Here is a 14,389-nt window from a genome sequence, read left to right on the forward strand (position 1 = left end):
ATGTAGGATAGGACTAAGCATACATTCTATACCTCCTACATATGACATATATATCTATAAGCATATTCTGTATCACCACATGTCACATCTATCTCTGAACAAGATTTTCCTCAAATCACGCTTAATACTTTCATTTATCTCCTGTTTCATCTTCTAATTTTATTGTTAATTTCTCATTTTTTTTAAACTTGAAAAGGGGGTTTTGTATGAAATGTACTTGATGAAGATATTCCTTCTAAGTTACCATTCTGGTAAGGATTTCCCTCCTATCTCAAGTGTAACCTTTGGTACTCAGTGATTGTCAGTGTTTGCCCACCATGGAAACCTGTCACACTAGATTGTGGGGACTTCCTGGTGCTCCAACTAACAGCAACTTCTGTAAAGAAAGGGATGCTTTCTTCTCATTTACCGGTGGACCTCAGTGTCCCGCTCGACAGCAGATACTTAGTAAATATTCCATATACATATGTGTGTATGTGCATAGCACTGAATCGGCTTGAAGCAGACTAATTTTCCTGATATTCATTAGACCATGAGAATAGCTGTGATCATAAAAAAAATAGATTTATAGAGATGCACTCCAAGATATACTTTAGAAATGCTGTCTTCAGCTGCTTCTTTCTCTAGCCACATTTTTTAGTTTTCACAAATAATGGCGAGGCACTAAAGACAACACTAACTGGATGTTGACGTTTCCTTCCATAGATTTGGGGTACAGTGGAGAGAGCCTGGGCTCTGGGAGTCCCTGCTCTGCCTTCTTATTCAGTACTTGGTGACTCAGGGAATGCTCAGCTGATTCGGAAAAAGTGGGGATAATAATACAGAGGTTGTACAATCCTGTGAAATTTATATTAAGGAAAATACATATAGCCTACATGTTTTTCCATGAATTTGAGTTTTATCTGAATTGTAATTAGGGCAACCATGTGCCCCACTTAGCTTAAGGTATTCCTGGTTTATGCTTATTTTAGAGAAGAAATTATTAAAACTGGACATTACATCTCAAATATTTTTGGTTTGGATAACAACCTATATGGCCATTCAGATTACAGTATGTTGAGGAACTTAAATGTGTGTATATATATATATATATATATATATGTATATATATATGTGTGTGTGTATATATATATACATATATATATACACATACTATATATACATATATGCACATATATACATATATATACACACATACCTACATATACATATTTATATACGTATATACATATATATGTATATATAGATACAGATACAGATACAGATGATAGATATAGATAGACAATGTGATCTGGTCCTTAAATATTCTTTTACATTTTTTTCAAAGATGCTAAACCAAAGTGAATTGAAAAGACACCATCCTCAGGAAGTGGAAATACTGCCCAATGTTCTAAAATTAATAGACAGGTAGATGGCGGGAGGATCGTGCATGTTCTCTCATTGCCCCAGGAGCCTAGGCAGAACATCCCAGCCATCTTTGTCCTGTTTGTTTTTTTCTTACTGGAATGTTTGCCTGAGAAGCCTGCACGGCAGGGCCTGTGTTACCATGTCTAATGTTGTTCATATCTGTACAGACAGACTGTCTCTAGCTACAAGGATATTTATGGATATGTTCTCAATATTCAAAACAAATAAATTTGGTGAAAGAATCCATAATTCACTTAAATTATGGCAAATGTGATCACATTATTCTGGCTGAGTGGGGGAGATGCCAACTCACTGCAACCCAACAGGCCACGCACAAGAAGCTTGTACCTAGGGGTGGGGGGCATATCCAGGGGTGCTGTGGAGGGTCCTCAGTCAGAATGGCCTGAACAGTTAGAGGAAAGGGGAGCTTTCTGCATATTCCTATCTACAGAAGAGGGAGAATTTGCCTAACAAACCGTAGCCTCTTGTTCCTGCTTTTCCCCTAAGTTTACTGCTTGAATAATTATAATGGCCCTTGACTCTGAAAAGTGTTCCAGCCCATGATCAGTTATTACTGTGTTTTTCAAAAATTCACCTGAGTCAGTTTAACTCTCCTTAGTAGTTCTAAACTAAACTTTATGTGGTTAGGAGATTCTGAGTACCCATCCAGAAACCCTGGCTCAAGTCAAATGACCTGAAAACAAAGCTGTGCAGACAAAAACCAACAGACACACCCTCTTATATTATACCCCACTGACTCCATTAAATTCAGTGTTTATACAAGTACATTTTATTTATATCAACCCTCACAGCGATCCTGTAAAGTACTCATATTCGTGTTCCCATTTAATAGATAAGAAAACTGAGTCTCAGAGAATATGTATAATTTGTCCATCTACTACTTAGTGGTAGAGTACCGACTCTAACCCACCAGTCCAAATGGGAATGGTCAACACAATTACGGCAAGTTATACTGATGACCTAGGAAAGGAAGAATGTCTTTTTTTCCTCTTAAAGCTATATTCTGCAAGAAGAAAATCTTGGAAAAGCAAGAACTGGTTGAAGAATTGGGAGAAATAACAGAAATTGCTGATTTGTCAGAGTATCAGAATTAGCAGTGAGGAGCCTAAGTCCTCTGAACACACAAGGAATCCCCTGGCATGCCTTTCTCCCCTTTTAAAAGTCTCTTTTTAATTAAACACACAGATGAGGGGAGCCTGGGTGGTTTGGTTGGTTGAGCATCTGATTCTTGATTTCAGATCAGGTCATGATTCCAGGGTGGTGTGATGGAGCCCACGTAGGGCTCCTCGCTGCAGTGGAACCGGCTTAATATTCTATCCCTCTCCCACACTCCCCTGCTCATTCATTCTCTCTCTCTTTCTCTCTCCCTGTCTCTCAAATGAATGAATGAAGGAATGAATGAATCAATGAATAAATAAATAAATACACAGATGATACCCACCCAACTTCTCTCACAGGATTCCAGCAAACATGCTTTGCTTTGGTTTCAATATAAGCAGAAGGGAAGAAGAGGAAAGAACTGAGAAAAACATATACATAGTGGCTATTGTCTATTTGGAATTTTCTAGATGTTGCTGCTTTCAATTCTTGTATCAATCTTTGGGGCAAGTATTTGTCTGTCTGTCTGTCTGTCTTAAATAAAGGACTGAAGGTTCTGATTAAATGACTTGCAAAAAAAACCCTCATACACCCCGTGTAAAGCTGAGCAGAGTTTTTAACTCAGTCTGTCTTGAATGCTCACATTTGCCTCATGTACCTCTCAAATCATATAAGGAAGCTATTTAAAAACACATTTACGACAATCTTTGATGTAACAAGAAACCCAAATCAGAACAACCACCTTAAGAAACACCATTTCATGCTTCAAGTAGAGCTGCCAATCAATTTAGAAAACATCAAAATAAGGTAAGAATCTTTGGGCATTAACTAAAAAATATGTTTTTATTCTCCATCACATGTGCTTCTCAGATCTTATGATCTTTATGTGGCCCTTGAAGAATACCAGCTTGGGTCCAGTGCATATGGTTTAAACTAAGTAAACTAATGCCTGAGTGTCACGCAGTTGCAAAATTATGCTCACCGTGTTGTTTTTCTTTGCTTTTGGAACCAATGAGACTATTTTGATAAGCTCCATTCACAGAGAAGAAGGGACAAATGGTTATACCTTGGCTCATTTCTTCTTATCAGGGGTAATCAGTGCACAGTTCGTTATTAACATGGCTATTGCAAATTACTCAAATTATGTCTGGACTGTGGCAAACATTTTCATGAACATTTGTCTGATGAACTTGACAATTCTTCTGAAGCCCTTCACCCTGTAATGCAATTCCATTCTGCAGGGGTTCTTGTCACTAGGCCTGGAGTTAGAGGTATTTCAGCCTCCATCATCTCCCATCAATGGAGTTCAGGGATGTGTGCCAAACTCCATTTCCATTCTGACTTGCGTCAACCACAGGGAATCATTAGCTGCTGCTCTCAGAGCACTTACTGGAGAACCATTTGATAAAGAGGACCCTCACTGGGTGGGAGAGCTAATGGACCTCCAAAGTGACGAAGCAAAGCTCTGACAGGGATGGTCCTGTAATTTTATACAGTACATCATCAGAAAATGGTTACATTGTGCCCAGTCAATTCTCTTAAAAATGGAAGCTTTGATTTCAAAACCTACTCAGGCAGAATGACACAAAGGAACAGCAACTCCTAGAGGCCTCCCCCTCCTTTTAATTGCTTTCCCTGCTCCCAAGTTCTGCAAACATTTCACCCAGATCATTGCCCAGGCCATCAGCCCCTTTATGGAAGTATTGCCTTGGGCAATGGTTGCCTTAGACTGCTTCTCTCTTTTTCTAGCAGTCCCATATTTCAAGGGATTCAAACATCTTCCAGTGAATTGCTTGACAAATTTCCACAATGATCGCTACAGATCAAATTCAGCTCAAATGTTATCTTTTCCAAAGTTTTGAAAATCCATTTTTACAGCAAGGCTGGCAAAACACCTAACGAGCTTCAATTCAGAAGAGGCACATCCTTTCAACTTGAATTTGGCCGCAAAACACGTTTGGCCCAGCCAAATGCCCACCAGTCTTTTCAGTTACAGTGGTTACCTCTTTGACTCTAGTGAAAGAGATTACAGATAGTACCATTTCCCAAGTCCTTAAAATTTCTAGAAATGACATAAAAATAAATATATTAGAGAATACCCTGCTTTCATTCAGAATATTTTGATTCAAGGAGTTTCTAGTGACTTGGCATTCCTTGGCACCCAGATTTATTTCCGTACAATCTATCTTTCTGTTCTTTAATCCATTTTTTAATGTTTCAAAACACATGAATTCAGCATGGAAAAGAATTAGTGTAAAGAGTGTAAATGAATTATTAATAAAAGAAAGAACAGAAACATTCAAATAGACTTGGTAGTATTTAATCTGGAAGGGCTTAATTGAAAGTTCTCTTATCAGCCTAATAATAGTGAATTATAATGACCTTGATTTTACAGAGACAGGGACACTATCTATCTTTCTTAATGGAAAGATGAGAAGCAAGGGTCAACTGTCTTAACTAGTTATTACATAAATGAAATACATGTACAATGTGCAGCTCTTAGAAAATTCATAAAGTTTGAAGAAGAAAATAGTTGTAAAACCTATTAGTCTTTTTCCTAAGGTTCATTTTTAGAATTGGATTGCTATTATATGTTCAACTTTATAATATCGTAATTTTCATATATAACATGATATAATGAGCACATTCATGTCCCTAAAACCTTATGAAAATTCCACTTAGGTTGAATTCATTCAATGTATAGATATATTCTAATTTATACACATTTATAAATTCAGGCTTTTTCTTTCCTATTACAAATAAATCTGTGGTGAACATCCTTACAAATAAATCTACCTATACATCTCTGTACACTAAACTTTTAGAAACAATGTAAATATTTTGAAACATACTGAAACATTACATACAGAAGATATTTAACAAACTGTACTCCCTCAGGTAGTGAATTAGAATGTGTTCCTATTCTACCCTCACCAAACTATTTGCTTTATTTTTTTAACTTGTTAATGTTTATTTATTTTTGAGAGAGACAGAGAGAGAGAGAGCGCAAGCAAGCACACACACACAAGTAGGGGAGGAGCAGAGAGAGACGGAGACACAGGCTCTGAAGCAGGCTCCAGGCTCCAAGCTGTCAGCACAGAGCCCGACACGGGACTCGAACTCACGGACTGTGAGATCATGACCTGAGCCGAAGTCAGACGCTCAACCGACTGAGCCACCCAGACACCCCTATCTTCCTTTAAAATCCCCTCTTTCAAGTTATTTTTAGAATCTTGGTGTTGCTCTTAAATGTTCATTAGCTTGCTCTGTAATTTCTAAATACTAAAAATGGCTTTATGAAAGACCTGAAAATACACTAAAGAGTGAGAAAATAACAAAGAGAAAAATATGAAACTTCCCTCATCTCAACTTTCACTCTTTTGAACATACACTACTTTCAGGATCTCTTTCAGAGAGATTTAGGTAGTTTTGCTTTTGTTTTTCTTTGCCAAGTACACAGAAAAGTGTTACAGCATGATCGGTCATTTTCAACGTAGAAAAAAAATTGATTCCATGGAATCACAATCATAGGATTGCAATTTACTTTTAAAATACTAAAAAAAAAATGTATCTTGATTTCTCTCAGATTTGAATGTCACAAGGAAACTATTTAATGAGACGGATTCACATACACCCCTATATATTGCTACTCTAATGTACTAAATTGTGTTTAACTTGAAACATAGTCCGGTTAGTAATGCATTACAAAGATACCCCCGGTAGCATTTCAGTCACGTGAAAGTACTTTCCCTTGTTTTCCTGACTTCCTGACGATGAACTACCTCATCTACTTCAAATGCATTACAAAGTACAGCACCACTTAATTCCTAAGTTCATTTCTGTATGTATTTATTCAACAATGTCTTGGTGATAGGAGGTGCTCAATAAACATTTGTCGAAGGCAGAAGAAGAATGAATGAAACATACTACTTAAATAGAGTGCTGTACAAAATAGCACATTATTAATAACTACATGGGAATTCTTAGAAGTGGCTGATGCAGGAACAAATGTAAGCTTTTTATTCACAGCAAAGCCCAGGAGATGAATAGCAGGCACATGCGATGTGTGATTTATTCATACACTCTAGTAAGAGATTTATAGGCATCTATTAACCTACTCGAGTTCCAATTCTGTCGTAGGCTGGTCTTTTGTCATGATTAGCTATGTTGTGACTTTATGTTAAATAACAGGTTGTCTGTGCTGAAATATGCAAGAAATATGAAGACAGAAGATCAAAATTATTATACATGTACATCGTTCCAGCTAAATCACAGATATATCTCTGCTTGTGTATGCAAAAGAATTAGACATGCATATATGCACAAAAGCAAAAGATTTCTTTTCTAGACATGAGATCCGATATCATAGACTGGATCTGTCTCCCAAGGAATTAATATGTTGAAGTCGTAACCTCCAGTACCTCAGAATGTGAGTCTTTAGAGAGAGGGTCTCCATAGAGGTAAGTAAATTAAAATAGGGTCATTAGAGTGGATCTTAATCCAATATGACTGGTATCCTTATAAGAAGAGGAAATTTGGATACAGACATGTACAGAGGGAAGAAAATGAGAAGACACAAGGGGCAGATGGTCATCTATAAGCCAAGAAGAGAGACCTAAGAGGGTACACTTCCATCAAGGCTCTCCGAAGGAAACAACTCTGGCAACACCTAGATTTCAGATTTCTAGCTTCCAGACCTGTAAGAAAATGTATTTCTTTTGCTTAAACCACTCAATCTGTGGTACTTTGTTCCAGCGGCTCGAGTAAACTGATACACCATGAACTAATACAGAGTAGACTGAGGCTGTATGTTGAAAAAGAGTAAGAATTATCTTGTTATTTTCAAGATTCTCAGTTTTGGAAAAGATGATCCCACCCACCTGCATACTGTGTGGGGCCTGATCTGATCCTAAAACACCATCTGGAAAGTCACCGCTTTAGGTGAGACATCTGATTAACCCCTCCATCAATCAATTAGGAACTCAATTGATTTCATTTTCCACTTCCACATGATGATCCCTTTAACATATGGTTGAGGAGCTATAAGAGCTTGGATACAATTCATGCTTTGAATGGATAGACCACTCTTGGCATCTCCCTTGGGGTTTTAAAGTCCCTCGTGTGATTTCCATCTGTCTACGCTGACCTAATAAATATAACCAAAGAAGAGAGATGTCGGAAGGAACACTCCCACGCCCCTTCATCCCCAACGCAATTTCACAGAGGACAGAAATGGGGTGTAAATTTTGTAAATGGCATAAATGTAATGGTGCCTCCGAGTCACAAGGAAGCCATACTGTCAAGGGCGAGGAAAGGTCACAGTTCTGTTTATCCTGACAGAATACACGGTTACTCTCACCGAGATCTGCCACTGTCATTTATCACTTCTTCCAAACCTGTGTGCCCACCATGACAACTCATCTTCTTCATGGACTGCAGCTGGCTCTTAGAGCCAGGCATGATTTGCCAACGTGTTCTAAGTTCCTAACTACCAGACGCATTTCTCTGTGCCCCCTTAATAAAACTACATGGAATAAAGTTTTATAATAGCAATATGTAGAGAAAAAAGTCATAATTTTCCATGCTTCATGATTCAGAATAATTAATTTAATAACTGTGTCATATGAGAAGAGTAAATAAAGAGAAGGAAAGGGGTGTGGGTACATATGATCACTGAAGCATATACAATTGCAATGAAAAACAAATTACCAGGGTAGTGCTAGAAATAAAAGCTCAGTGGGAAATATGTTTTGGATGCTAATTTGATTCTTCTATGGAACCTTAAAGCTGCAGTACCTACTACTGCACTATTTATCTCCATTTGTTTTTATTTTTAGCATTTATATAACCTTAAGTTTCTAAAAACCAACTAAACATCTCCTGATCTCTATTGGGAATTTTCCCTAAGTAGCTCTCTACCTAGACTATAACAGGACTATGATTTCATTTACAACATCTGGCTGGAGAATGCTTCATCATGAGAGGTGTTAAAAAAATAATGAAATTAACAAACAAGGGCAGAATCAAGATGAGATACAGTTTTCTCTGGACACAGTTACAGTCTGGGCCTTAGTTCACAGTCAACACTGAGAAGCTAGATCTTAGAGGAGCAGTTTGCTCTGTTGGGCTCCAGTCTGTAGTTTTGCAGGAAGGGATTATTTCTGAGAACAAGCCAACATACTTAAGTCCTGCACCAAAAATGCAGGCTTCTAAAGCAAGTACATCATTATTTCTATTAAATTAGAAGACATAAAAGTAAACCTTCCTTTCTTCAGTCAAGTAAAACTCAAATCTTGTCTACTTGAATTCAGTTTCACCTTCCTCAAATACTAAAGCTACCAGCTTTGCCCCCTCTCATATGAAGACTCCTGATTCTGCCATTGAATGACATGTACAGTCGCAGAGCTCTGCCCTCTCTGAGGGCCTGTTCCCAGTGCCAGCTGCGAATGGCTTACCGACAATGTTTATGGGATCCCGTCAGGGTTTCGATCACAAAGCACTCGCCATCATTGAGACAGTATGCGAGGTCCTTGTCTCGGCAGGGTTTGAAGTGCTCAGAACGCTCAGTGGAATATGTCGTCGTATCTGTCAAGGGAAGCACACAAAGAACCCGTGTCAGCAGTGCATTCTGGGACTGAAGAAATGCAACTGGACAGGACCACTCTATGACTGAATGTTGTGCATCTCCCCAAATCCACATATTGAAACCTAGTCACAATAAGATGGTATCAGGAGGTGGGTCTATAGGAGGTGACTGGGTCATGAATGGGATTAGTGCCGTTATAAAAGGGGCCCGAGAAAACTCCAGCACCCATTCCAGTCATGTGAAGATGCAGTGAGAAGGCAGGGCTCTACGGACCACGAGAGTCCCCACCAGATACTGAATCTGCAGGCGCCTTGATTCCCAGCCTCCAAAACACCAGCCCTAAGACAAGCCCTATATTCAGTTATCTTATTTCTCCACTAGACTTTAACAATTGGAATCACTGTAGAAGCCCCATCTGAGGACACACTAATAGTACAGGGTGAATGATTCTACAAACACCTCAAATCCACTTCCATTAATTTCAGTTGTATGGAAACAAGTGGTATGGAAGCATCTCCTTCCCCTTATTGTTGCCAAATGCCAGGAAACATCTGATCCGTGCATATTGTGACTGTTCTGTGGAAACCAACGTCAGTTTCTTGGAGTTGTTTGTTTGTTTTTAGTTACAGGTTTAATTGGCTAATGGCTGAACCAATTATTCTTTCACATCCTCCTTTTCTTATGTGATTAAAATGCAAATGTTCCAAATTCCTAAACAGGACCTCAAATGTGAAGAATGTTTCTGGTAAATATCTAACAGGACCAAATTATTGTCATTTTTTAAGCGTTGTTGTAAACATTGATTTTTAAAATCGTAATTACTTACAGTTTTAAGTTAAGCTGTATGTCTACATCCTCTTTCCAAATATGAAACTAGCCATGAGTATGTGCTACCTACTGGACACAGACTCTGTTATCACATGTAGAGACTTTCTAATTTCAGACTTCTAAGCAACTAATGTATTAGCACCAATCCTACCGATTCGAGAAAAAATAGATTTAAAAAGTCAAAGATGAAGAAATGATTCTGCATTTAAGCTCCTTTAGTTTCCTTTTCATAGACCTAGATTAATAATAATGCTCAATAGCATGGGCTATTGTACCAATTTAGTTACTGGAACTCACTATGAGCCTCTTCCTGTTATATTATCCAAACTGAGGAGAAAGTGATTGTCCTCAAAGGAAATCTGCTCATGTCCTTCACACATCTAAAAATCCTCAGTGGGTCCAATTCCCATAATAACTCCAAATTCCTCAGTGAAAGATATAGGCCACGTGGAATTTTGCCCTCTAGTGTCATCTTCCTGTACCTTAAGACACAACTTAATTTCCAATTATGTGTCTATTTCCCCAAACATCAGGAGCTGTCACATTGTTCTTTCTTCCTGGACCATCTTTTTCTTTGCTGGAAGACATCCAAAATCCTTCAGAGCTTACATCATTCTCCCATTTTGTCTCCCTAGCACCTTTTATCACTCACATCACTGCATTCAACATTCAATGCTGCAAGGAGCCATGTGTTCAGACGTTTATCTGTTCCTTTAGTCTGTGAGCTTTTTAAGGTCAGAGGTTGAGCCATGAATCACAATTAGTGCTCAAAATATCTTCAATAAATCTGATCATTGGAACACTACTAACAGTTCAAATGCCATCAGTAAAAGATACATCATTAAAGACATTACAGTCATATAAAAGTTAGTGCATATCTTACAACAGTTAGATACAATTTCACATCAATGTTACCATTTTAGTATACCTACTTCAATATTGAGGAATATTGGAAAAGCAAACATTGCCCTCAGACTCACATAAATCCTCACTCATATACTGCTCATATACTGTAAGCATTGAAAATCCCACTTCTAATATCCTTTTTTGGTGGTACAACAGGAATTTATTTTTCCACTTCAAATATCTGTCTGTTAATTCCTTGGCACGAAATAAAGGCTCTGCAAAACAGACACATTTTCCCTTTTCCAGGAGATCTCCTCTACAGAGAAGATCTGTTATTCAAGACAGTATGCAATAAATAGTTACACAGAATCAATCTCTCTTTCCATGGGAAATATTTAAAATTCAAGAGCTCTGAACAAAATATTCACTATGGAACACCACACAGTTGATTGCTACTCTGCCTGCTGAAGTATATTAACTCATGATCAGTTAGTTAAGTTTTCCTTTAATTTCTTATTATCCATTTATTGATATTCACTGATCATTCTTCTAAGAACAGCTTTTCATTAACATAACCTACAGCATAAAAAGTGAGGTCCTTATTTTATAATCAGTGGTTTTAACAAGCTACAGACTCCAAGAGCAATACAATGGCAAAGCAATTACAATCAATTAGTTTCCATCTGACAACTGCTGTCTCCAGTGGTTACCTCCCCATTCTACCAACTGCCATCCCCATCACGTTATCGTCTATCAGCACATTACAGAGGATCAGAGACCCAAGGAAACACCTCTGCAAAGCCCAAGGTGGGAGAGCAGAGATGTCAGTTTAAGATGTGCTCAGGTCTTTTGTTTCCATAGCTGAGAGAATCCAAAATTTAACATAACTACACATACTTATACCTTTACAATGACTGGATTCAATAAAACACCACTGTTAAATATTTTTAATATCTTAATATAATAAGAAATAACAGAATGCTAGACTTGATCTTTCTATCAGTAAACTGCAATCATCAATAAATTTGAAACCTTAGAATTTACATAAACATTCCACTATACGGTATTCATACATCACTACTCACCTAAAATCACATAGGCATTGGGCAAAGTAAATAAAACTCACCATGAGGTAAAAATTTTACACTTTGAAGGAATCATGCCAAATATGTCAATGGAAACATAAAAAAAAATTCTTAATGGAATCACTAGGCTGTTACACTAACTCTAAGACCACCTACACACTTTTATAAAGTAGTAAATAAAGTAAATAAGTAAACAGTGTCTAATCACTATTAGGCTTTCTATCACTCATAACCAAACACAGCTCAACAAAGACACAATAATAATTTTGGACGACACTCTCCAATATTTATATATCTGCCTATAAGTGCTTGTATGTACATATTTGGTTAATTGTTTTACATATAAAATATATTACAAACATCTAAAATAGAACATAAATGGAGGTGTCTGGGTGGCTTAGTTGGTTAAGAGTCTGACTTTGGCTCAGGTCATGATCTCACCATTCGAGAGTTCAAACCCCATGTTGGGCTCTATGCTGCAGCTCAGAGCCTAGAGCCTGCTTCAGATTCTGTGTCTCCCTCTCCCTCTTCCCCTCCCCCATTCATGCTCTTTCTCTCTTTCTCTCTCTCTCTCTCTCTCTCTCTCTCTCTCTCAAAAACAATAAACATTAAAAAAGTTTTAAAAAATAGAACACAAATGCAAACAACATAAAAATAAAATGAGTGTACTAGTTTATTTTCTTTCTGTGCCCTAAGGTGATACAGTGTGCTTTAATATACCCAGATGAGTATTTTGTTCTGAAGAGGAAACATGGGACATTTAGGAGAATGACATAATGGATATGATCTAACTCCAAACTCTCATGGCCCTAAATAATCTTGGGACACCTTAACAATCAGGTATAGAACTCTCATCTATAAAATTACCCAACATTTTTGGAACCTGTTTATATATTTAAAATGGTCTAGTACACTAAGCTGGGTATAGTATATGGTACTATTTTGTCATGTATTTAAAATTCAGGGGCGCCTGGGTGACTCAGTCAGTTAAGCATCCGACTTAGGCTCAGGTCATGATCTCACAGTCTTTGAGTTCGAGTCCTGTGTCGGGCTCTGTGCTGACAGCTCAGAGCCTGGAGCCTGCTTCAGATTATGTGTCTCCTTCTCTCTCTGCCCCTCCCCTGCTCATGCTCTGTCTCTCTCTGTATCTCAAAAGTAAGTAAACATTAAAAAAATTAAAATTCAAAGGGCATTCTTCTGTTTCTAGGAAGGTAACCTGATAAATACATCTATTATAGAGCTTTAGACTGTCTTCAAAAATCATACGGACAAAGGTCCAGGTAAGTAAACTAAGATGGGAGGGGCCTACTATCCCCATGAATTCCCATTTGTGTTTCAAGGCTCTCTCTTACTGCAGTGTACCTCCTTCTCAGACATTCTCTCCACTGCATTAGCCCGTGAATCTCCCAACTGACCAGGCCATGAGGTCCTGAGGGGACAGAGCAGGTCTTCACATCTCTGATCCGAAGTCTTACAGATGGCTTGACACAGAGATGAACCCAATGAACCTATAGAAGAATGACCTTTTCATACATGAGCATTTTTCTGAATGTTCTGTGTGGAAAAGTATACATGCTTTTCATAAAAGAAAAACACCATATGAATAAATGTTTAGAAGTTAGGACTCAAGAAGAGCCCCAAAAGCAATGTAGATAAAGTGTATAGAAACTGATGAGAAGAGGGGAAAAAATCCACTCCATAGGAAGAGGAGATGGGAGGAGAAAAAAAAAAAATTAGCGAAGATAGTCTAAAAGAGAGGACAAAGGAATCCAAGCTTACGATGAACAGAGATGGTGCTAAGGATGGGCCTTCCAAGCACCATGGCCAAAGCTCAAGGTCTCAGGCCAGGAAAGTGTAGGAGCTGGCATGAGGAACTAGTGCCCATTCCCTTGGGACTGGAGGAGCTGTATAATTGTCCAGACCACTCATCTGGCACTTGTTATATGTAGTTTAATGTATTTTCTTATATTTTTATGGGTTTTGGTCTCTATCCCCAGGGAGGTCAGGGAGAGTGCTTTGCTTTTAAGTTTTGTATTCTTTCCACACCATGTAGCATACATAGTAAGCAATCAGTACAGTAATTAAACGCACAGTGGGAAGGAGTGGTGGTTAATTCATTAAAGGAAAAATGGGAAGAAAATGTAAGGCTGGGAGACAGAAATCCCTGCAGATTTTGCAATGAAAGTTAATTTTTTAATGAAATAAAACAATGATTTTCCCCCTTAAGTAGTAAGTTGAACCTGAATATTGCTTATTGAGGCTTTCTTTGTTGCCAGCACAACACTGCACACTGTGGGAACACAGATTTTGTTGCAGGAATAAGAGTGCTAAATAGACTATTACAGATAATAATTGCAGTAGATAATCAAAATAAAGGGAGAGCCAAATTCAAGCTATAGTTATCTCTAAAGGCTTCCCAAAGGGTTGGCATTGGAGCTGGGTCTTGAATGGGCATGATTTAATCAGCACAGGAAAAGGAATTCTAGATATGAAGAACAAAAACACCCAGGGAAGGGAA

The 14,389-nt window shown here is 38.0% G+C and overlaps 1 protein-coding gene across 10 annotated transcripts in view; it reads right to left on the minus strand.

Moving 5' to 3' along the window:
• NRG3 (neuregulin 3) overlaps positions 1–14,389 on the minus strand; it is a 1,060,434-nt gene that overhangs the window by 572,685 nt on the left and 473,360 nt on the right. For all 10 annotated transcript variants that reach the window (XM_060642319.3, XM_060642320.3, XM_060642318.3 and 7 more), the window contains exon 2: positions 8,982–9,111. In XM_060642319.3, coding sequence (XP_060498302.1) covers positions 8,982–9,111 — 130 coding nt within the window. The remainder of the gene's footprint in view (positions 1–8,981; positions 9,112–14,389) is intronic.

Source organism: Panthera onca, chromosome D2 (assembly GCF_046562875.1).
Source record: "Panthera onca isolate mPanOnc1 chromosome D2, mPanOnc1 haplotype 2, whole genome shotgun sequence".
In the NCBI taxonomy this organism is placed as follows: domain Eukaryota; kingdom Metazoa; phylum Chordata; class Mammalia; order Carnivora; family Felidae; genus Panthera; species Panthera onca.